Genomic DNA, 24248 nt, shown 5'->3' on the forward strand with positions numbered 1-24248 from the left:
CTATTCAGTTGAGGAATTCTTAGTATAGCCTTAATACAATATTTGTTAATTAGCACGCCTTCAATACTTACCTATAATTAAAAGTGTTTTATGACTTTAGACATGTTGATTGGTGTAAATGTTTGTTTGGCGATTGTTTTAACATGTGAAAGTGTTTCTGAAAATAAAAGTGATTTGATTTCTTGATTTGATTTGCTACCGTAACTTTTGTTACTCACTTTGACGTTCCAGTCATAAAATATTTGCCAAATTTAACTACATATTACTTTTCCTTTTCTCTCAAAGCTGTTATAATGATTGCATTTTTTCTAAAAATGTTTTTTATTTTTTGAAAGCTCAATGAGCCAGTTCTATACAGTTCTTATTATTTAATTTATTCATTCACATAATTAATCCATTTATTTGTCTTCCTGTGAAAAAATGAGAACTCTTTTTTGGTTTTTAATAGTATGTACTTCATTTGTGAATGGTCAATGTAAGTTATTTGTGATCAACAATTTCTGTCAGTTTAAGATAAAATGAATATAGTAAAATTAATATTAAATTATAATGAACTCATGTAAATTATTTATCATATCTTGATGGTTGAGGATAAATAATATAGGTAGTTGACCACCATGAGCATGAGCTTTCTCCTTTTAATGGATAACTTTAACATGAAATCAATGAAAAGTGTTTGATAATTCACTGTATTTACTTGAGAAAAAATCTGAGAATCATATAGAAATCTGCGAATCTAGGTCTTCACACACAGACCTTAGGTCCATGTGAAGATCATTCCTGAGTAAAAGTACTGTCGGTTCACGACTTCTCTGATGAATTCAATCCTGATGAGTTATATGAATCCCAATCATGATTAGAACTAGGATTAAGTTTTTTTGAGGATCATTTTATATTTGATTTAATTTCAACTGTTTTTTGCTTGAGTTTATTATTATACAAAAATATTATATAAAATAATATACAAAAATATTATATAAAATAATATACAAAAAATCTGGTGTGGTGCACTCACACAACTTTCCTTGCCGTTATGAAAATTGATCAACTGACGCTAGTGTTCCCGCGCATCTCAAAGTCTACTTTTCTAAGATCTGAGCCAGCTGGTGACAGGACAATAGCGCTGCAGACACATGAAGTCTGCTATCTCTTCATAGTGAATGATTTAATAGAATCAACAGTTGCCAACAATTTGCAATTGAATAATCTTATTTTCTCGAATTTCGAGCTTATTTTCAATTTTAGGTGAAAATGCTACTGAACATTAATTGTAGAGATTTTTATGCTCAATCTTTTCCACGATTTTTTTTGTTCAAATTGTATTTGAAGCCTGATAATTGAGAATCTAAAATCAAACTTTGCATAGATGGTGCAGTGCTCCTGAAATTTTTACAGATATGGGACTTGTGGCAGTTGATAGAGCTTATCAATGACTTTTCTAGGTATGAATTTGATCAAAATCGTTGGAGCCGTTTTCGAGAAAATCGCGAAAAACCCTGTTTTTGACAACATTTTCGCCATTTCAGCCGCCATCTTGAATTGCATTTGATCGAAAATGTTCGTGTCGGATCCTTATATTGTAAGGACCTTAAGTTCCAAATTTCAAGTCATTCCGTTAATTGGGAGATGAGATATCGTGTACACAGACGCACATACACTCATACACACACACACACACACACACACACACATACAGACCAATACCCAAAAACCACTTTTTTGGACTCAGGGGACCTTGAAACGTATAGAAATTTAGAAATTGAGGTACCTTATTTTTTTCGGAAAGCAATACTTTCTTTACCTATGGTAATAGGGCAAGGAAAGTAAAATATTATTCTCATGTAAGAGTTCCTGTAAGAGTAGTATGTAGAACTGACAGATAGTAAATTATATAGTTTTTATGAGGAATCAAGAACTTTTTTGAATTGAATGGGATAGAAAATTCGATTTTAGTAGATTTTAATCTCAACTCTTCTTAACAAGAATGTGCTACTTATTCCATGTTTTTCGCCACTTTTGAATGTTTATATAGGTAATATCTGTTTCATATAATTCATCTGTTATGTTCCATTTTATATGTTAAGACTTTATGCATTTTTCTTTGTGAATTATTTTAGTTGATCCTACAACCCATGCCAATTGGGGTTTAGTCAATGACGAAAAATGCGGACTTCAACCTGCCCTGAAAATATTTGGCGGTGAAAATGCTCGCTTAGGAGAGTTTCCCTGGATTGTTCTTGTGATAGCTGATAAGAAAGGTGAGTTGTCTCAAATCAAAACTAATGATTTTCAAATTTGAAAAACTCTTCTATCATATTTTAACATTAATCATATAAAAGCAAATAGAAACAACCTGCTCAATCTAAAACTCTTGGTGAATAATGCAATCAAACAAAATAAAGGGTGCTATTTAAATTTTCAATAAATATATACATTTCAAACAATTTGAATAAAATATTGTTGAAGCTATTGAATATTGCTGTACATAGAGTACATTTTTCTTCTTCTTTGGCTGTGTCTTATCCCATTTAAATGGGGTCGGCATTCCTCCCTCTTACAAAGCCCTATCCAATGCTTCCTCTCTCCTCCAACCACTATCCCGCAAGTCAGCCGCTATTCTATCTCCCCACCTCATCCTAGGTCTACCTCGTCCTCTCACACCATCCAAGACCAAATCCTGCACTTTTCGTCCAACATAATCCTCCTCCCGTCGCTGTACATGCCCAAACCTTGTCTCCTACATTTTCTTTCCCAATGGTCCAACTTTTACAGTGCCTCTGATCAATTCATCTCTTACTTTATCTCTTCTTGTTGCCCCACACATCCATCTTAACATTCTCATCTCAGTCACTTCCATCTTTCGTTCCTGATTCTTTGAAATGGGCCATGTTTCTGTTCCATACAGCATAGCTGGCCTCACAACTGATCTATACACTTTTCCCTTCATTTGACAATTCACTCTCTTATCACAAAGAGCACCACTCATTTTTCTCCAGTTCATCCATCCACAATTTATTCTATGCTGTATTTCTACATCTAAAAAGCAATAATTTATTTATTTATTATTTATTTATTTATTTATGTATTCATATGCAAATACAATTCAGGTAAAAACAACAGGCATTTGCCCAAAACTGCTTCAAACCTTAATTTGGAATACACAGTCTAAAGGTTATGCTACTTACGTAACTTAAATGATAATTCGTACCCTACACAATTTGAGTCCAAAAAATGTATCTACTACAATTTTGAATTTATCATATTGATCAATCTCCAAAAACAAATCCAAACAAAACTCTTCCTTCACAATTGCTATAAATGCAATAAAACATTTCATATTTTAAAATTATAAAATGTTATATATTTTTTGAAAAATAACATTTTTTTTATTGTAATTGATGAACTGATTAGTAAGTCTAGTCTTCTACATATTGCTGAGCAACTATATTTAGAGGTTGTGATAGCTTTTTTGAAATATGTTTACAAAAAACCATCTATATAAGCAATTGTAATTGTAAATTGTACAATTGTAAAATTGTAAGTTAAAAATTGTAATTTCTGTAATAACTGATGAGTAATTATAAAAAAATACTGAAAATTTTGTGAAAGTGAAAACCCAAAATACATAATCCTATTTCGGACTTTTTAATGTTACCGGTATCGAAATTTGGGTGAGAAATCTATATGAGTAAAACTAAAGAAGGCTATATACCGATACTCTACAAATTGGGTGAATTCTATACGGTTTCTCACAAAGACCTTAAAGAGATATAGACCCACAATGCCTATGCCTTCCCAATGATAGCTCTTACTTGCAATTGAAGGCCGCCATTGGGTTATTTTAGCACGAGTATTATATCTATATATATTTGTAATACAATAGATCACAAAGGCATTGGTGGCATTGGTATGTAATAATCTTATGGGTTGCCCCCTCAATGGCGGATTTCAATTCCAAGTACGACACTAGCGCTGTATGTGAGTCTATGCATCTTTAAGGTCTTTGGTTTCTCATGAAAATCATTATTGTAATTTTCTTAATAACTTATCAACAGATCGCAGTACCGGCGAGTTTATTGGAGGAAGCATGTGTGGCGGCTCTATAATTAGTGAGCACCATGTCCTTACTGCAGCACACTGTTTTACTGATGCCGTGCATGAGTATTACAAGTAAGTTGAAAATATATTTCCCATTTTCAAAAATTATTAGCTTTTGTTATATTTCATACATCTTTCTTTAGGGACCCGGCCACACAGAGAGCGATCTTCTATCCTATAGGTGTTTATTATGTGTATTTAAGTCTGTGCAACGAGAAGTAGAGTTATATGGCTTCTTAAATGAGTTAACTGTCTGTTTTTAACTTTATGTGACGACTCTGCAACCGGGCATAAGTCTATCATCTTAGAGAGCAATTCAAGATATAGATAAAGTAGGTCACTCTGTTAGTGGTCACCCTTAGATTGTGAGTAGAAATTACCATGAACCTGTGAGTAGAATTTCAATCTATTGGCCTGATCCTTCTCAAAAGAGATGAGAAAACGCCAAAAAATTGCTATCGGGCGTAGGATTAGTCGTTTTGAATGCCATCTCATCACAGCATGACTTTTCTCATTTTTTCCCACGGCTTTAATTTTTTTATCATCCCCACTGTCTATATTATAATAAAACACTGGAATATTGTCCAAATACTTCACGAAATTATTAAAAAGTTACGAACAGGTTTCAACACATGGTGTTATCTACACTGAAGATGGCCCTATATAGGTGTTGACACATGAATAAAAATAAAAACCCAAGTACCCTTTTTAAATTCATTTAGTCACGACATGTTTAGGCCATGTATAATGCCATAATTCATTCATTAATTTATTTATTCACATACAAATACAATGCAGGTAAAAACAACAGGCATTCGCCCAAAACTGCTCCAGTAGTATCAAGTACAGGGTTATCATAAAATAATGGTGCGGTCTCGAACATTGTTTAAAGAAAATCCAAATTACTTACAGTTAATGTTTTTTATTCACCTAATTTGTCGTCTGAAACAGTTTTTTTACATGATTAATAACTTTTAATAAGTGCACCCTTAGTCGCTCGACAAATGTCCAAACGATACGGTAATAAATTTCTCTCTTAACATTCGATAACATTTCTTCGATTATGGTTGTCATTGGTTCTTTAATCCTGTTCTAAAGTGGTTCAGTTTGCGATTTCTTGTGAATAAACAATGTTTTTGATGTAAATTTACAAGAAAAAATCCACCTGAACCACTTAAAAACAGGATTAATGAAGCAATGACAACCATAACCAATGAAATGTTTGAGAATGTTTGGAGAGAAATTGATTATCGTTTGGATATTTTGTCGAACGACTAAAGGCGCACATATTTAAATTTATCAATTATGTAAAAAACTGCCTGAGACGACAAATTAGATGAATAAACAACATCAACTGTAAGTAATTTGGTTTTTTCTTTAAACCATGTTCGAAACTGCACCATTCTTTTATGATAACTCTGTATTATATCGAATAGTATATCTAGTATTATCAAGTATTGATATCTTGATTCTTATTTTTATTTGTAGGCCTATTAAAAAGAAAAAAAGCAATTCATTGGTGTTGAAGCATATTTGTAATTTTTTGATAATTCTGTGATATATTTAGACAATATTCCAGTGTTTTATCATGAATAAATATAACTACAGTAGCCTATATCCCATCAAAAACAGTATCTGAAATCTAGTAATTATATAATGCCATTATCAAGTACGGTATTGATATCTAGATTTTTATTTATATTCAAAAGAAAAAAGACAATTTATTGGTGTTGATTCATACATGTAACTTTTTAATAAATTTGTGATAGCCTATATTTATACAATATTCCAGTGTTTTATTATGAAAATGATCAAAAACAGAATCTGCATGAGATCTTATGTTTACCATACTGTCTTCACGTTAGAATCCTCTAGTAACTCCCTTATAACAATAAACGTTTTGGGCGTAAGCCTATGGTACTCTTCTGAAACTTGTGTGATTCTGAATAATTGAATAAATAAATAATTGAATGATTAAATAAATAAATAGATGAATGAATAAATAATAAATAAATAAATAGATAAATGGATAAATAATATTATAACGATTCTCTAACGATGTTACCACAACACTCTCTAACAATGATTCTGTAACAACTATTTTTTATTCTCTCCCACTGTTTAGCATAAGATTGATAGTTGGCGAGTACGACTGGAGCAAAGATCCGGATTGCGACTCGGATGACTTCTGCGCGCCGAGTTTCATCGAACTTCCGGCCTCGAAAGTCAGCACCCACCCAGACTACCAACCGCATCATCCCGACAAATCCTACAATCCCAACTCTGACATAGCGGTCGCCACCGTTGATCCAGGATTCCAATTTACTGGTACCGTGAAAGCATTCTATCAACTTTCAGCTAGATTTATTTTATTCATAGGATTGGAGACAACAGGTTTACCCTTAATAAAAACAATATAGCAACTTGTAGTACTCATTTATTAAAAACTTTGAAATATTTTAACGACTAGTCACGACCAAAGGCCATTTTCAAGTTAAAAACTTGATGTTTTAAAATTATTTTTACAATATATTTCAAAGTTTTTAATAAATGGGTACTTAAAGTTGTTATATTGTTTTTATAATTTAAATAAAGTAGCCCTTATAAGTGAAGTGATTTTAGGTTTGCCCTTGTATGTCTCCTTGATACAATAAATAATGCTAACAACGATCACAACAGAATTATTACCATAATATTATTATAGATTTTTCCAATATTACTTTACCGATTCTCGACTATTATGTTGTTATAATTTTTTATTATCATTGTTGTAATAATTTAATAATCATATGTGTGTGTGTGTGTGTGTGTGTGTGTGTGTGGTGTGTGTGTGTGTGTGTGTGTGTGTGTGTGTGTGTGTGTGTGTGGTGTGTGGTGTGTGTGTGTGTGTGTGTGTGTGTGTGTGTGTGTGTGTGTGTGTGTGTGTGTGTGTGTGTTGTGTGTGTGTGTGTGTGTGTGTGTGTGTGTGGTGTGTGTGTGTGTGTGTGTGTGGTGTGTGTGTGTGTGGTGTGTGTGTGTGTGTGTGTGTGTGTGTGTGTGTGTGTGTGTGTGTGTGTGTGGTGTGTGTGTGTGTGTGTTGTGTGTGTGTGTGTGTGTGTGTGTTGGTGTGTGTGTGTGTGTGTGTGTGTGGTGTGTGTGTGTGTGTGTGTGTGTGTGTGTGTGTGAGTGTATGTGCGTCTGTGTACACTATATCTCATCTCCCAATCAACGGAATGACTTGAAATTCGGAACTTAAGGTCCTTACACTATAAGGATCCGACACGAACATTTTCGATCAAATGCAATTCAAGATGGCGGCTAAAATGGCGAATATGTTTTCAAAAACAGGGTTTTTCGCGATTTTCTCGAAAACGGCTCCAACGATTTAGATCAAATTCATATCTAGAAAAGTCATTGATAAGCTCTATCAACTGCCACAAGTCTCATATCTGTAAAAATTTCAGGAGCACTGCCCCATCTATGGAAAGTTTGGTTTTAGATTCCCAATTATCAGGCTTCATATACAATTTAAACAAAAAAATTCAAGTGGAAAAGATTGAGCATAAAAATCTCTACAATTAATGTTCAGTAATATTTTCACCTAAAATTGAAAATAGAAATTCGAGAAAAAAAGATTATTCAATTGCAAACTGTTGGCAACTGTTGATTCTATTAAATCATTCACTATGAAGAGATAGCAGACTTCGTGTGTCTTCAGCGCTATTGTCCTGTCACCAGCTGACTCAGATCTTAGAAAAGTAGACTTGAGATGCGCGGGAACACTAGCGTCAGTTGATAAATTTTCATAACGGCAAGGAAAGTTGTGTGAGTGCGCCACACCAGATTTTTTCACTCTAAAGTTTTATGAAATACGATAGTAATACCGGTAATAATATAGTGAAAACAAGATGGATAACCAACAACGAATATTAAGTCAATTTCATTCTAATCAATAATTAGTCCTGATACTATCTAATTATGATAGGCCTATTTAGCAAAATACTAAATACTAAACAGGTTATAAATTTTCATTGAATTCATATATTTTTTCCACTTGAGAAAATCATTATTCAATACATTGAATTAGTGATTTTTCACATGGAAGATGAATATAATAATGCCTTTGTGACCTGGCTTGCTAAGGTCTGGTTTCAGAATTATTTTCAGGTCGCACCTGATCAATTCCAGAGTCTCTGAGAACTAAGACTGTTTTAGGTAACCGGGAGCGAAAATTCTGAATAAACTCCACGCTTGGTCAGTCAAAAAGCAAATTAAGCGTAATTTACTTTTATTATAATTATCAAAAAAGCTCCAGTTCAACATCTAGCATATATTATTAGCATTAGTTGGGACTATAAGTAATTATTTAAATTGTTATTTTTGTCGACAGACTTTGTCTCACCAATCTGCTTGGAATATGGAGAGTTACTGGGCAATAAATTTGCTGGCGAGGTGGCTCAAGTCATTGGTTGGGGTGCCTCAGCTCTAGGTAATTATTATAATTATTGTTTTCCTTTGTTTCAATGCAAATTTAATAGAAATTGATCCAATATAAAGGATACACTGGCTGTCATCTCTATGCTTTACGAACGTATTTTCATAGAAGGATTGAATAAGGAAATTGAATAGGCTATACCTATAACTATGAAAATATTTTTTCAACAAATTAAGCCGAAAGATACAGAGACACCAATATTTGTTTTGATGCAAATTAAATTGAAATTTACTCAACATTCTAGGATACCTACACACAGTTTGTCAACATATCAGTCCCATCGCCATAGTGGGCCATACCAACTATATCACATAGCTGAAGAAATGAAATTTGAACACACATTATCTGATCCACTTCACCCCATATTACGGTAGCCTATACGGTACTGATAATGTTGGAATCCAGCTTTAGTATGTTGTGCAAAAACCATATAAAGAAGCAGTCTTTAAACTGAGATAAAGGCATTGGTTTTGTAGAGGTAGACTATTCCAACAAACACACGACTTATTCATTCAGTTTGGAATTCCAATTTCAATTTTTTGCCTTCATGAATATTTTTTTGAATACAGTAGTCTTTCTAATATGTCTCATCATGAATAGTACAAGAGGGTACCTACTAGTTATCTCTATAATAATTATCAAAATTAAATGGACAAATTAATCCACATATGGTGGATGGATGAACTGGAGAAAAATGAGTGGTGTTCTTTGTGATAAGAGAGTGAATTGTCAAATGAAGGGAGAAGTGTATAGATCAGTTGTGAGGCCAGCTATGCTGTATAGAACAGAAACATGGCCCATTTCAAAGAAACAGGAACGAAAGATGGAAGTGACTGAGATGAGAATGTTAAGATGGATGTGTGGAGTTACAAGAAGAGATAAAATAAGAAATGAATTGATCAGAGGCACTGTAAAAGTTGGACCATTGGGAAAGTAAATGCAGGAAACAAGGATGAGGTGTTTTGGGCATGTGCAGCGACGGGAGGAGGATTATGTTGGACGAAGAGTGCAGGATTTGGTTTTGGATGGTGTGAGAGGACGAGGTAGACCTAGGATGAGGTGGAGAGATAGAATAGCGGCTGACTTGCGGGAGAGTGGTTGGAGGAGAGAGGAAGCATTGGATAGGGAGACTAAGCATTTGTGGAGAGGCAGACTAAGAGAAAGTAATGCCGATCCCATTCAAATGGGATAAAGGTACTGCCAAAGAAGAAGAAGAAATTAACTAATTAAATGAAAAGGCGTTTTAACTCAATATAGGTACCAATATTTGGACTATTCTTATCAAAATTAGGGAGAGAAACAGTTTTGGGTTTATCCTGTTGATTCTTTCCCAATCATTAATTTGATATTGTGATTGTGGATTGAAATAGATAAATGAATATTGATCTTGAATTTACAGTTGATAACAAAACCCAGATGCCGGAAATACTGCAGAAGGCTTCGCTGGAGGTTCTCGACCTGGAAAGCTGCAGGTTTTCCACCGAGGGCAAGAAATCCACCGACCAGGAACCCGCTGAGCAGGAGCTGATGAAACCATATCTGTGCGCCGGAGCCGAAACCCAATTCTCCTACGCTGGTGATTCGGGCAGTCCCATGTTTGTGGCGAAATCTCTCAACGAAGACATACCAAGGCAGTATCAGATTGGCGTTTTCGTCCAGTACTTTGATGCAAATGAGGTCTGGAAGGACGGAAAACGACCACACGGCTATATCCGGGTTGGCTACTACCTAGAATGGATTCTGGACCAGATGAGTTGAAGTGAAATATGATTGAAAAGTGAAACTGAATGGTATTATTATTCCCTAAAAATTCTTGTGAATATTTAAACAATAAATAATGTTCCTTTTATGATGCGAGGAAGAAAAACGTGTATCAGGTATCAAGGATTTTATTTCTCACAGAATACAATCAAAAAATCACAAATTTCAAACTAGTAAATAAATGGAAATTATTGAGATATTGCAATTATTCAAATGCTAATGACTTAATTATTATTATTAAACGAAAATCCAAATTAAATGCTATAATTCACCCCGAAGACTTCTGCTACCGTACTGCAAATATTGACAACAGAGTAAAAAATATTCGAATTTCCATCTAGCTGTTTACCCTGTTGTCAATATATTTGCAGTAGTAGAAGTATTCGGGGTGAATATTACAGCATTTAATTTGGATTCTCGTTTTATAATAATAGTAAATAAATATTATTTTGCGAAAAATTAGGTTACCATCAGTACCTTAATTATTTCACCTGATTTTTCTAGGTATATTTATAGAAATTGATATTGTTTTCCATGACGAAGCACTATATAATAACTTTGTTGTAGTTCAGACTTTGTGTTACTTGTAAATATTTGAAAAACACTTACTTTTCTTGGAGTATTGAGGCATGCATTTCACTCCTGAGGAGGAGTTTCATCCTCCTCAGTAAAAGTAAGTGTTTTTCAAATATCTACAAGTAACACAGCGTCTGAACTACAACAAAGATATAGACTTATCAATCATACCTTTCCTGAACTAGAAAATTTCATTCCTTCTACTAGAACAATACAGAGCAATAATTGTTCATTATTGGATACATACATGTTTCTTTAAATTCAAATGTATTTTCAGTATAGCCTATTGATTTAGTTCTATTTAATTGAAAAAAAACGTAAAGTAGGTAGTTCTGTAGGAATGAATGAAAATGATATCATTAAATATGTATGTGTTCGGTTCTTGGTCTCGAATTCTCCCAGTTACTACAAATTTTGGACTTTTTGAATGATAATATTTATCGATTTCATTAAGGTACCTAATTTGAGTTTTTCTTAATTCAAAATCTGTTTTTCCTAGTTTTAATGGACTAGTGTTAATGGACCTATGGATTAGTGTTAATTGACTTATGGATTATTTGGACTGTTGTGTTATAGATTTGAATAGCATAAAATAATTTCGCTTAAATGGGCTACTTGATTCAAATAAAACAATATAAAAACTTTTAGTACCTACTCTTTTATTAAAAAACTTTAAAATATTTTAACGACTAGTATCGAAAATAGGTCATTTCCACGTTAAATGTTAAGTTTTCTAATAAGAGGGTACTAAAAGTTCTTATATTGTTTTTATTTGAATAGTAATATTTTTTGCTTCAGCCTGTGATGTCTTCTATTTACTTCTTTATTTCTCTTTTTTTAGACGAACTTCACTTCATTCTTTCAATTTATGACATAAATAAGATGACACTTATATGATTTAATATGATTAATTTATGACACTTCATTGATGATAGCCAATAGAAGAAAGTTTACCACAAGATCTATGACAAAATAAAAAAAATTGAAAATTAGCCTAATATTAGAATATGTAACTTGAGCTACATAGAAATTGAAGTATTGAAGTACCGTAGATAAATTCAAAATAGAGTAAAGAATGAGGACATTATGAGCATGTAAGTTTGACCAAAGCTGGAGATAAAATGAGCGGATTTAAAGAATATTTTATGTTTGTAATAAAATTTGACGTGGATTGATTCACTTTCATCAATGTAGCCTATTGATGTACACATAAATTGGATATAGATGCTCTCATTGCGATGAGCGAATATCCTATTTTATTGATGTACCGTAATTAAACCACCAATCTTGAAAATAAATTGAACTTTTAAACAGAATCATCCAATAATTTGTTTGGAGAAAACTTACTCTACTAACATTCAATGGACGGTTCTTCAAATTAGTATCATGTAGATGCTCAATATAGCTCTCAGTTCTCTACATTTCTAATATACAGTGATTAATTAATTCATTATTTCACTTTTCTGACAAAAATGAGGATCCTTGTCTGTTTGACAATAGTATCAATTTCATACACTCAAGGCCAATGTAAGTTCAAATTAGGCTACATTACATTTTCACCTATTCCAAAACTTTGAATCAGAGATTGGCCTAATCAATTCTAAAGAATTTTTCAATTTATCATATTTAAAGCCCCATTTCTATGACACTTATTAAATCCAATGAACCATTGGACTCTCTAATGAACTCTCTAATACGCTTTTGTCAATAATTTGCCCAATATTTTCATTGGGCTATTTGTGCTATAAATCAAAATTTAATTTATCATGATCTATTACACATTAGTCTATTATGCCATAATCCCTTATAATTTTTCATTAGTCAGCCAGGATAGCCAAGACGACTAAGGCGGTGCACCCCTCAGTGTGCTAGCGTAGCTGGTCGTGGGTTCGAGTCCCACCGAAAGGTGTGAACGTTTGATCATCTCATTTTATCGCGCTCACACTTTCCATTACCCACGCACAAGCAGTAAACTCATGAAGGCGTCATCCGCAATAAAGAAAATTGTAAATTATTTTATAGTTTGAGATATAATAAATTGTTCACAAATTACGCGTAGTTCCATGTTATGACGAATGTTATTCCACATTATTTTATTTTTTACTACATATTGAGAAGAATAGCATAGATGATTTTATTCTATGAATTTATGCTATTCCTTGAAATTGATCATAAAAATATTTTGCAGTCGACCCAACAAAACATGCTAATTGGGGTTTAGTCAATGATGAGCAATGTGGTCTTCAGCCGGCGCTGAGAATATTTGGCGGGCAAAATGCCCGCATAGGTGAATTTCCTTGGATGGTACTTGTGCTTACTGATAGAAGAGGTGAGTTGTAGGGTTGATAAGTCATGATATTATACACCAATCTATTGTATGCTATAGTCTGTGTAAAATAAAGTTGAGACTTGGCCCTCCATCCGAAGAAATTACAGGGTTGCCAATTCGTGTAAAATTGCAACTTTCTCAAATTTCCAATTCAACGTCAGAATTGGGTGTAGAATATCATCCCCGATATCCTAGTAGTGTTAAAAAAGTTTCAGGGTTGAAGAATTAAAAGGGAATTTTACATTCATGATAGAATTGGAAACATCGCGAGGATTTGTTTTTCTTTTGAATATCACTTCTCTCAGAACCATGGGGCGTCGTAATGCGTAATAATTTTATATCAAATTAACGGAGAGAATGTCTCCTTTCTATTGGTATCTAGATCATTTTTATCCGACCTATAATTATTTTTAATTAATGATTATGTTCGTCAATGTCGAGCAGAAAACATAAAATTTTCGACATGCTGAAAACGTTTTTGTTTCGAAAGATAAGTGGGTTGTGAAAGCGAGAAAGTTTCTCAGAAATAATTGAAATAATTTTTTCAATCGTCAAAAGTAGTCGGAAGATCGTATTTTGGTCTCCAAGGAATTTTAAAGTTGGAAAAGCGGCTGCATGGTGTGAAAGTGACCCACCATACTGATGGATGATTCCAAGGTGATTTTTCTACTGGTTTCCAAAACACTGGATTTTCAGTAGGCTACCTATTTAGGTAGACCTATTTTATGAAATACAGCCAATAACTAGGCCTACATAATAATAATTTATCTGGATGTTGGACGACACATCCAGAGGAGTTTATTCATAAATTCAGGAACATTACATACATATTATTTTCTCATACATTTTCAATAATATAACAATGTTCAAGGTTTACAAAATGATACCTCACTATATAATATATGTGTCGAAGCTATCAATAACCGGCCAAATATTTTTTAAATTTTTACAGTTTAGTTGAAAAATATTCTTAACTGTAAATATTCTTAAATATTCCTAACTGTACATAAAAAAATGTTCTTCAATTATAGAAACTGTAGCAAAGTTCTACTGTGGAATATATATCAGCTACTGTTACCGTTCTTCAATTACTATTAGTACGGTACTGAACGGTAATTATAAGTATGGGGAAAAACAAAAAAAGTACCGGAAAAATAGAAGTTATCAGTACCGGTAACTTTATATGTAAAGTAACTGTATGTACCCTACATTTTTATTTATTTATTTATTCATATACAAATACAAACCAGGTAAAAACAACAGCCATTCACCCAAAACTGCTCTGAACCATAATTTGGAAACAACAGTCTAAAGGTTATATAGGTAAAAATTATAACTTAATTCCCTCAAATTAAGTTAATTTAATATATTAATATAATTTCCTACCGTCACTCATGTTAAGTTTCACCATATAATCTATGCATCAGTTTTTATTTGCCATTATTAGTTACTGAATCAGTACCTAGCAATATCCCATAGTTTATAATTATGCACAGTACCAGTCTACTATATTGTAGCATACCATAATTTGTATGATTAATAATTAACTGTTGTATGTAATTTATCCGAGAGGAAGGGCTGAAATTCCTGAGTAGCAGATGAGATTTTCTGAGTAGAAGTTTGAGAGTTCTGGAAAGCTGCTGTATCCTTTTTAGAATGCAATGACGAGTTGCATTTTTGATCCCTGCAGTTGAAAGAGCATAGTTTCGTTGAGAACGATATTTGCAAGGATAGTTATGCCGAAAACATAGTATGAATGCTGTTACACGAACAAGGGTTATCCACTAGGAGAAACTGTTGAGGATCTCAAATGCAGGTGATTCAGTTGAAGTTGTAAGCACGTTAAGAGGCGGTGGTTTCACTTCGGGAAGAGATTCTGGGTTAATAGGTGTGAAACTACAGAGAGGCCAGAGAGAGTCTGGTTTACACAGCCAGGAAGGTCCTTGCCACCAAAGAGAATGTGATAGAAGATTAGATGGTAAGATACCACGTGATGCGACGTCAGCTGGATTTTCAGAAGAGTTTGTTTTTCCAAATATTGGGTGGAGTAAATGTAATTGCGAGACTCGGTTAGCTACAAAGGTCTGAAGCTTGTAAGGAGGAGTACGGTATTTATCCATGATAATGTAACTGATGAGTCAGTCCAGGCTGTACTCGAATGTGGAGTACATGAGTTGTTTAATGAGGGGATACAAAAATTCATCAATTGAGAAAGAAGATTGGCAAGAGTAATGGTTGGTGTGGTTCAACCCAACGGATTTTTAATGACCGGGCCCGTGAGGAACATGTTAACCCTATAGAGACACACTTACTTCATGCTGACACAGTAGACACACTGGGGTGTTGAACACCCCAATTTAATTTTGCATGTTTCTTTGATAAATATAGAGAAAACAAGTATAATTTATCATTTCTCAATCATTTTTGTTCCAAGTGCATACAAAAATCGAAAGTAAAGCACTGCTTATCAATATTTATACTAATTTTAGTAAGTTCCACCTGAGTGTTGGAGCTCCTAATCTGGTTTGAAGGAATGACTTGATCATTGCCAATGACAACTTCATCAAAAACTCAAGTCTCTTCATTTTATTGTTTTGAACCTCAAGTTGTAGAGAATCATAGCATTTATTCCACTCTGATCCATCATCCCATACCACATTCGTTGTGGTCAATACAATTAAATCTTTGTAATAAAAGTATTTGATGAAGTACCGCGTAAAAGACACTCCGGGGTGTTAGACACCCCAAACGAAGAACAAGATGAGCTGGTGACCTTGTAGAATGCTTTTACTGACTGAGAGTGGTGGAGAGCAGTTGACAATGCTACAAACCTAATTTATACTGGGCAAAATTTTCCATCTGTGTGTTATTGTCAACTGCAGAACAGAAGGAAAAATCCCGGGGGTGTGAAACACCCCAGTCTGTCTATTTAGGGTTAAATATGATCGGGAATTCGGAGGACCTTGAGTGAGGACATTACTCACCACTCGATGTACGGCTGCTCCATCGTGCTGCTGGTGGGGGCGCCTCTTGCTGGCTCCTTGCACGTATGTTGCACTTATATGAGGAAGTGGTGAAATGAGAAAGGAATATTTGAATATGAGAGCGAGAGTGTGAGAGCAAGAGTGCACAAACTATAGGTTAACGACTAACGACACTAGAGTACTGTTCCACTCTGAGCTCAAGGAGTGACTGACGACCAAGAGAATCGAGCCAAGCAGCTCGCAGACGTCCTATCTGGCAATGATAAGATAAGCTGCCGCAACACTATGTGTGTTGTGTGTATTTATTGTGTTTAATTAATTCTATTTATGGAAGAGGAAGACTTTACAAATTGAATTAATTTGACGTTTTCAATGGGATGACCATATTAATTAGTCATTTATAATCTATCTAACGAGTTGAAGACGATTTATTTATTAAATTATTCAAAACTACACAACTCACAGAAAAGTACCACAGGCTCACGCCCAAAACGGTTCCAATTCTAATTCATACAACAGTCCAAATGTAGCTAGGTTATGTGTCACTTGCAATTATTATTATTGAGATTTGTGGCTGACCAAAGCTAGAGACAGGGAAAGACAGGCAAAAATTGTTGACAGACTCTGAATTGAAAAGTGTGAAATTTTAATAAATGTGAAATTGTATTTGTTGCCAACCACATACACCTCATAAGAGAGGCTTTTGTTCTTTTAAGAATGTAAATAAAGCTATATTTTTATTATTATTATTATTATTATTATTATCATCATCATTATTATATGTTCATAATAATATGTCCTGGGGTACCAGGACGAAGAAAAATTATTTTATAACCAATCTAAAATTTTGTTACAGATCTCATTTCTGGCAGAGTTCATGAAGGAAGCTTTTGTGGAGGGTCTATAATAAGTCGGAAATACGTTCTAAGTGCGGCGCATTGTTTCATTGATTCCCTTTACCTCATTTATAAGTAAGTGGAGATGGTTATCATAACAATTTAGAATTTTATATTAGGCATTAAAATTTGCAACTATATAAAAGGCTATTACTTGGCTATTCATTGTTATCCCATCTTGTAGCTTAAATAAACTATTCTATAGCATATTATGATAATATATAGCCTTCTATGATTCATATACCAATAATAAATGATATAGTACTGAGAAAACCACTTCTACCGAAATCCTTATAGCAATTACAATAGAAATGTGTGTTCCAAAAGTGAATAATGTGCCTTATCTTGAATTTTTGTTATTTATTTCACGGTATTTCCAAAAAAACACAGATCGAGAGAGAAAAATCGAGTATATATTTTCTCTCCCAAATAATATGATTCCATTTTATTTTTATTTTCTATTCTACTTATATTTTAATCGGCAATGCCATAGCCTACTATAGATAGAAGGCCGGAACACGTTCAATATGGCAACGTGTGGTTCAGGCCGACCATGCTTTACTTGATATGCATAGATTCATTACACCATTGAAAAATTGTATTTCGTAGAATAATTTGTATTATTGTATATTGTGAAATCATTTGTATTTGTTAGTAGGGATGGTAAATATTTGATTTATGTCAATAATGTGATTATAAACCCACAAAGATATGTAAAGATAGATTAAACTATTGGATATCAATAATTATTATTCTTCTGTGAATTTTGTTGTATAATATTATGCCTAGATATAATTGAGTTAATGAATAAAGTTGAATGAATTATCATTATTCCAGCAATTTATTCTTTCAATAACCTATTAATTCATTATTGATATAAATTTTCACTTCTCTTTATAAGGCTACTTTGAAATTATTAAAACATGATATAAATCTTCAAGTAGGCTACTCTTTTTATTATCTAAAGTAAGCCACGGCAATGCATATCAATATTGAAAACTATCAAGGTAATCAGATATTAAGATCTATTCAAATACATTGTCTATGTAGACGTACACGGTATTGGTTCACTTCTATTAGCCTACATTCAACCTGTATTCACACAGTAACTCACTTTGGAAAGGACTCTAATCTATGACACCTTCAAATTTTGCAGTCTTTTCTAATAGTGGGGTGGTCACCACTTCTATAGACTTACCGTATTTTTTAGATCTTCTATAAAGTTTTGAATTCTTTCTATTTTTCAGTATTAGATTCAGAACTGGCGAATATGACACAGCTAATAATCCGGATTGCGATGAAAATAATGTTTGTGCACCAGGGTTCATAGAATATCCGGTATCTCAATTTATCTCACACCCTGAGTACGAACCAGCTTACAAGTCACACTACAATGCTCATGCTGACATAGCTCTTGGCAAAGTTGATTCAGGATTTATATTTAATGGTGAGATAAATCAATACAGACGATGTTCGATAATTTGACTCCTAATAATTTGAATATTCTGATTCATATTTAATTGATTAAACAGAGAATCTCTGATAATTTTTCTCTTATCAATTTGAATAACTAGATTGTATAATATCATAGAGAAACGATAGCATAGATCTGATATCCCATGGTATAGGGCGTTTATGTCGCAGCTTTTACTGTTATCCCAAGCTGATAGTTCACATTGTTCATTCCTATGCAGCTGTGTGACGCTGGTAGTCCCTCAAATTGTGCCGTTCATACACTATCACCCCAACAAAACAGTAAAAATTGACAATAATCGACAGTAATCGGCTTGAGATAACAGTAAAAGTTGCGACATAAATTCCCTATACCAATATGGGATATCTACTTACGCTATTGTTTCTCTATGATAATATGTACAGTAAGGATTTGGATATATTTCATGATGGTCAGTCAAGCTTTAAACGTAAATGTGAAAGCCTTCTGAATAATGTGCGCATGTAACTCTTGTGGGCGAGGATATTAGTCCACTTATCAGCATGATAGTTTGCAGACTCAATTTAAAAACTAATTTGCATCATCACTCGGGTTTTGTTGTCATATCATAATTGTCATCTTCATTGAAGTAATCACATTATTAGGGTCGGCATAATCATCATCGTTCATCGTCTTAGTCATCATCTTCATCATCATTAATTAACACATCTCCTGCATTTCCATAGTAACTTGATGAACATCTGTTATTTTATTCACTTTGAAACTTTTTTTCAGTTATGTGTTTGGTGATTGAATTTATTTGTAGTATTGGAGTTTGTTGCAGTTGTGGTAGTTTTTCGTTAGTATATTACTAAGACATTTTTAGTAATGCTTTTCTTTTTCATATTTCTTTAATAGTAAGTTTTGGTTCAGTCACTTTATTATTACTTTTATATGATGGTTTAATTAAATAATTTGATACTTTTATGCACTCATCAGCATAAATAATTTGCATCATCACTTGGTTAAATTAGTTCAATAGTATAATAGTTTAATTACTTTATTATTATTTTAATATTATAGTTTATTTATATAATTAATTATGCATGAGAATTTTCATGATAGTATTATAATTTATAGTATTTTGACATTATTATGATTCAAGTTAAGGAGGTAGTTGTGGGTTTCAACCTGTTGTCTCCAAGGAGATATTGTAAAATAAATAAATATCTCCATTCATATTTACTGATGAGGATAATCAATTTATTATTGTTTGATACAGCGAGGATAGTTTGACTCTCATTAATTTGAATATATTAATAGTTTGGATTTATTTGTGATCAATCGAAAAACTCTGCAATTTAACATAACATTAAAATCAGGCCAACTTGCGATTTTCAAGCTTAAGGAGTGTTATTATTTAGATCTGCAGCCCTTCATATAATTTGATTCTGTTTGGAGATACAAATTATTGCTGGTTTAGACTCTATCATTTAGAATCACTTCATTTATAATTCGTAAGTCATTTGATCCCATGATACACATTTATTTATGATATATCAGCCAATTGATTTTTGGTCACTTCAAGAAAATAATAGATCAAATTAAATTATATTAAATTGAGGCTGTGAAAATGCTAAAAATAAACTTTCTACTAGTGATATTTTTCAAATTTTTTCGATTTGTATATCATCAAGCCATCAAAATAAAAAAGTTTTTTCGGGAAAACATTTTTTTCCGATCATTACTTTTTGAGATATGAGCGCCAAAAGTTTAAAATTTTGGGACAGAACATTACAAATTCCGTGAGAGATAAATCAATGAGATTTAGAGGATAAATTCTTCATGGTATTGTTGATCGGATACTGTATGATAATTTTATTTGAAACTATCAGTTTTTGAGAATGTTATTCAATTTACAAAAAAAAAATCAACTAAATGTTATTTTTGGTCATTTTTTGTAAATTGAATAACTTTCTTAAAAAATTGATAATTTCAAAATAATTCCTTTTATTCAATCAAAAATACCATGAAGAATTTATCCTCTAAATCTCATGAATTTATCTCTCACGGAATTTTAATTGTTCTGTCCCAAAAACTTAAACTTCAGGCGCTCATATCTCAGAAAGTAATCATCGGAAAAAATGTTCTCCAGAGAAAACTTTTTTATTTTGATAGCTTGATGATATACAAATCAAACATTTTGAAAAATATCACCAGTGTAAAGTTTTTTAGCCTTTGCACAGCCTGGTCGTTTTACATAGACATTTGATTTTGATCGGATTTGAGCTCAGTACTGTAACCTTTATTATTCAAAACTGACCAACAATATCTACCAGCGTTCATCAAAATTCAATTCATTCACAACCAACAATACAAGCTTTGGGTTTCACCAGTTTGCCTCCATATATTTCTGTATGAAAATGGATAAATAAATGGATAAATTATACAACTAAGCAGAGTCAGAATACTCGATAGTCAGTTGATACTAGAGTCATTTATACAAAGAATAGAGACTTTAGCCCAGTTGCACAAAAGCTGAATTTTAATCGTAGTTAATTTCACGAGAACCAATCAGAGAAGGTTTTTTTTGAAAGTAGGTTTCTCTGATTGGTTCTTGTGAATTTATTTATTTATTCAATCATTCAGAGTTACACAACTTACGGAAAAGTATCACAGGCTAAATCGCCCAAAACGGTTCCAATTCTAATTTATACAACAGTCCAAATGTAGTTTAAAAACTACATTTAAAACCACGATTAAAACTTAACCGGCTTTTGTGCAACTGGCACTATAATCAATCAAGTTTATCCAGCTAGACATTCAGACAGAAAGTTTGATGTTATAAGTGACTTTTTAAAAATTTCCTCACTTATTGAGGAGAACATGCTAATTGACTCATTTTCTAGCGTTGAGACTATAAAATTATTAAATTCTTTTTTCAATGTTGGCAGACTTTGTCCTACCACTCTGCTTGGAGTATGGGGATTTACTAAATCAAAACTATGTCGGTCAGATAGCTGAAACTATTGGTTGGGGAGCCTACCGTCAAGGTGAGAGATTATTTTCATTTTCTACCTCAAATATTACATTCAATAAAGTACCTAATATCGTTGAAGATTCATATTGAGGGTCAACTAGATAATTCAGAGACAAATCTAAATGGATTGTCCTATAAATGAACAGTTAACATAAAAATTATGAAAACATTTAAAGATTTTTTAAAAAAAGAAAGTAATGGAACATATCATTAAAAATGTCATAAAAATATAGGACTATTGATTATTTGAAAATATATCTTTATATAGGCTACTACATCAATCATATACATGAATTTATGACTAAAATGAAAATTTATGTTGATGACGGTACGTAGGTCTACTGTCTTACAACACAATAGAGTCTGCAATGCTTCTTGTAAGATGGTTCAGTGACGAGAAAAAGTTTGACATTGCAGAGGCGTAATGACAGCCGTACTTTTGCTCGTGACTAAACCATCTATGTATAGGCAACTACGTCATACGGCAGATTTGTATCACAGAGGAAACAGCAACAATATATTGTATTTATTACGACTCCCGTAAGAGACTCACCACCAACAAAAATCCATACGAATTTATTTTTACTGTAGGTTATCTTTAGCGCATGCTATTAATTGTCATTTTATTTTTTGCAAGTAACTTGATTGATTCGAATTTTTGTTTGATTCTACAGTCAACAACAGACTCCATATCCCAAGGATCCTTCAGAAGGTCTCACTGCAGATCATCGACCAAGAGAACTGCACGCTTGCTGTGTCAGATGTGCCTGAGTTTGCATCTCTCAACCCTGAGTCCCTCATCTGTGCAGGGTCACAAATGGAGTTCTCAACAAGGGGTGATTCGGGAAGTCCCATGTCCATCGTGAAATCTGTTAATGATGACATTCCACGCCATTACCAGATTGGAGTTTTCATTCAGTCGGTGGCCGTGGATGACACCTCCTGGTACGGGGGTCATCGACCCAGCGGGTATACTAGGGTTGGCACTTTCCTTGAGTGGATATTGGATGAGATCAGCGATTAGTTACAGGGTATCAGATCGAATTTCTCTAAAAATACACTGTAATTGATATAGAGGTGTAATGTATAATACAAATTAATTTATTTTCTGAAACTCTTCTATGGAGAGATTCACGTTAAAAATCACTTATCAAGTGCTGATAGGATGTCATCATAGTTGCCAATTCTCTCCAATGGTAGCCAGATGACTGTGATTCAAGTCGACATCCAGCTGATATTGATTTTCACTCACTCTATAACGTGTGTGTGTATCTCACTATAGATCATGAGTTTTATGGCTGGAAAGTAAGATAAGCATATCTGAGAATATATATTTTTTTCAATAAAATTTGACTTGATTCGATTCATTTTCATTAATACCAAGCCTATTAAAACTGAAACTTGCCGACAGATTGGAGTCTTTCAACTGAAACCGTCGATTGTCAAGGAACTCACTATCATTAGGAATTAGAATCAGTTCTCTGATTCTCTTTCCAATCTTGCAGACAGATTGAAATCTCTCAACTGAATCCATCGATTTTTATGAAGCTCACTATATTAGAAGCAGCTACATGGAAATAATTTAAATTTGAAGTATCCCAAGTTCTTAATTCATCAGTTCCCTTTTCTGATATAAATGAATATTCTTGTATGTTTCATAATCGCGATTGCCTCATACGTTCGATGTGATTGTAAGTTTGTTTTAATTATTATAATAATTCATAATTTGGTGGATCCACTGTTAACAGTAGAATAAATCAAACAAGGATATCAAGAAATTGATAACTATCAAGAAAATGGAGAACTTGATACCGCACCAATAAATGTATACAGTATTACTAAAAACAATATAAAACTTGTGTTTTTAAAATGTTTTAAATAAAAAGGGTACTACTACAAGTTTTATATGGTTTTCATCAATTTGAATAAAGTTGCCCATATATGTGAAGTGACAGTATTGGCCTACTATATCTAGTTTTATTGTAACCCCAAAACTAATCTCTGTTTTAGTACTGTTGGACTGTACTTTTTGACTGTTTTACTTTTCCCATTTTTCATATTACCAATCAGTCCCTCTCTTGTTGAATGTGCTAGACATTGTCAAATCCACATTAGAAAGTAATTTTCATTTATATAACATTATTATTCTTTGAGTCAATTATTGGAATCAATTTATGGAATGTATCCAAATATAGGCTTACTATTATTAATTTGTTTATTATTTATTATTAGTTTGTAGGTAAGTTTTTTATATAGAAATCCACAATAAAGTTTAGTGATTTACTTAATACTCACTCTATTTGTTGTTTCTCTCTAATTTCATGAAACGTAGTCCATTTTTCAGACTTCATTCAATATTATGATCATCCGATTATGACCAAAATCATATTAGAGAATCATATCATGTAAACAACAACTACAAACATACAAAAACTACAATCATGGAAAGCTTGATGGACATTGATTTATTTGTAGAAGCTCTTCATAATTTCAATAAAAAGTTCAGTTTTTGAGCTCCACTTCACTACATACTATTAGAATTTATAACTTTGAATCAATAGCAATTCAATTCAAAAGGTTTTTCATTTATTATTAGAATTAATAACTTTGAATCAATAGCAATTCAATTCAAAAGGTTCTTCATTCCTCATGAAAAAA

The 24248-nt window shown here is 32.9% G+C and overlaps 2 protein-coding genes across 2 annotated transcripts in view; both read left to right on the forward strand.

Annotated features, from left to right (window-relative positions):
* On the forward strand, positions 1–12220 carry LOC111062283 (CLIP domain-containing serine protease 2-like). Its single transcript, XM_039426640.1, has 6 exons — positions 1–475; positions 2118–2258; positions 4056–4170; positions 6224–6426; positions 8468–8566; positions 9972–12220. Exons 1-6 carry the CDS (start codon positions 421–423, stop codon positions 10328–10330), a joined length of 972 nt encoding a protein of 323 aa, XP_039282574.1. The 5' UTR covers positions 1–420; the 3' UTR covers positions 10331–12220.
* LOC111045773 (polyserase-2-like) overlaps positions 12188–24248 on the forward strand; it is an 18086-nt gene continuing 6025 nt past the window's right edge. The window contains exons 1-8 of the mRNA XM_039425672.1: positions 12188–12436; positions 13098–13238; positions 17079–17193; positions 18366–18565; positions 21505–21603; positions 22265–22613; positions 22791–22800; positions 23227–23281. Of these exons, the coding sequence (XP_039281606.1) occupies positions 12382–12436; positions 13098–13238; positions 17079–17193; positions 18366–18565; positions 21505–21603; positions 22265–22613; positions 22791–22800; positions 23227–23281 (1024 nt within the window). The 5' untranslated portion in view covers positions 12188–12381. The remainder of the gene's footprint in view (positions 12437–13097; positions 13239–17078; positions 17194–18365; positions 18566–21504; positions 21604–22264; positions 22614–22790; positions 22801–23226; positions 23282–24248) is intronic.

This window comes from Nilaparvata lugens, chromosome 4 (genome assembly GCF_014356525.2).
Source record: "Nilaparvata lugens isolate BPH chromosome 4, ASM1435652v1, whole genome shotgun sequence".
NCBI classification, from domain to species: domain Eukaryota; kingdom Metazoa; phylum Arthropoda; class Insecta; order Hemiptera; family Delphacidae; genus Nilaparvata; species Nilaparvata lugens.

What these genes read in the sequence shown, in the direction of transcription:
- LOC111062283 (XM_039426640.1), top strand. Translation starts at nt 421, where the DNA reads ATGAGAACTCTTTTTTGGTTTTTAATAGTATGTACTTCATTTGTGAAT. An exon ending in TTCATTTGTGAATGGTCAAT is followed by an intron (nt 476 to 2,117) that starts GTAAGTTATTTG and finishes GAATTATTTTAG; the next exon opens with TTGATCCTACAACCCATGCC. An exon ending in TCCAGGATTCCAATTTACTG is followed by an intron (nt 6,427 to 8,467) that starts GTACCGTGAAAG and finishes TTTTGTCGACAG; the next exon opens with ACTTTGTCTCACCAATCTGC.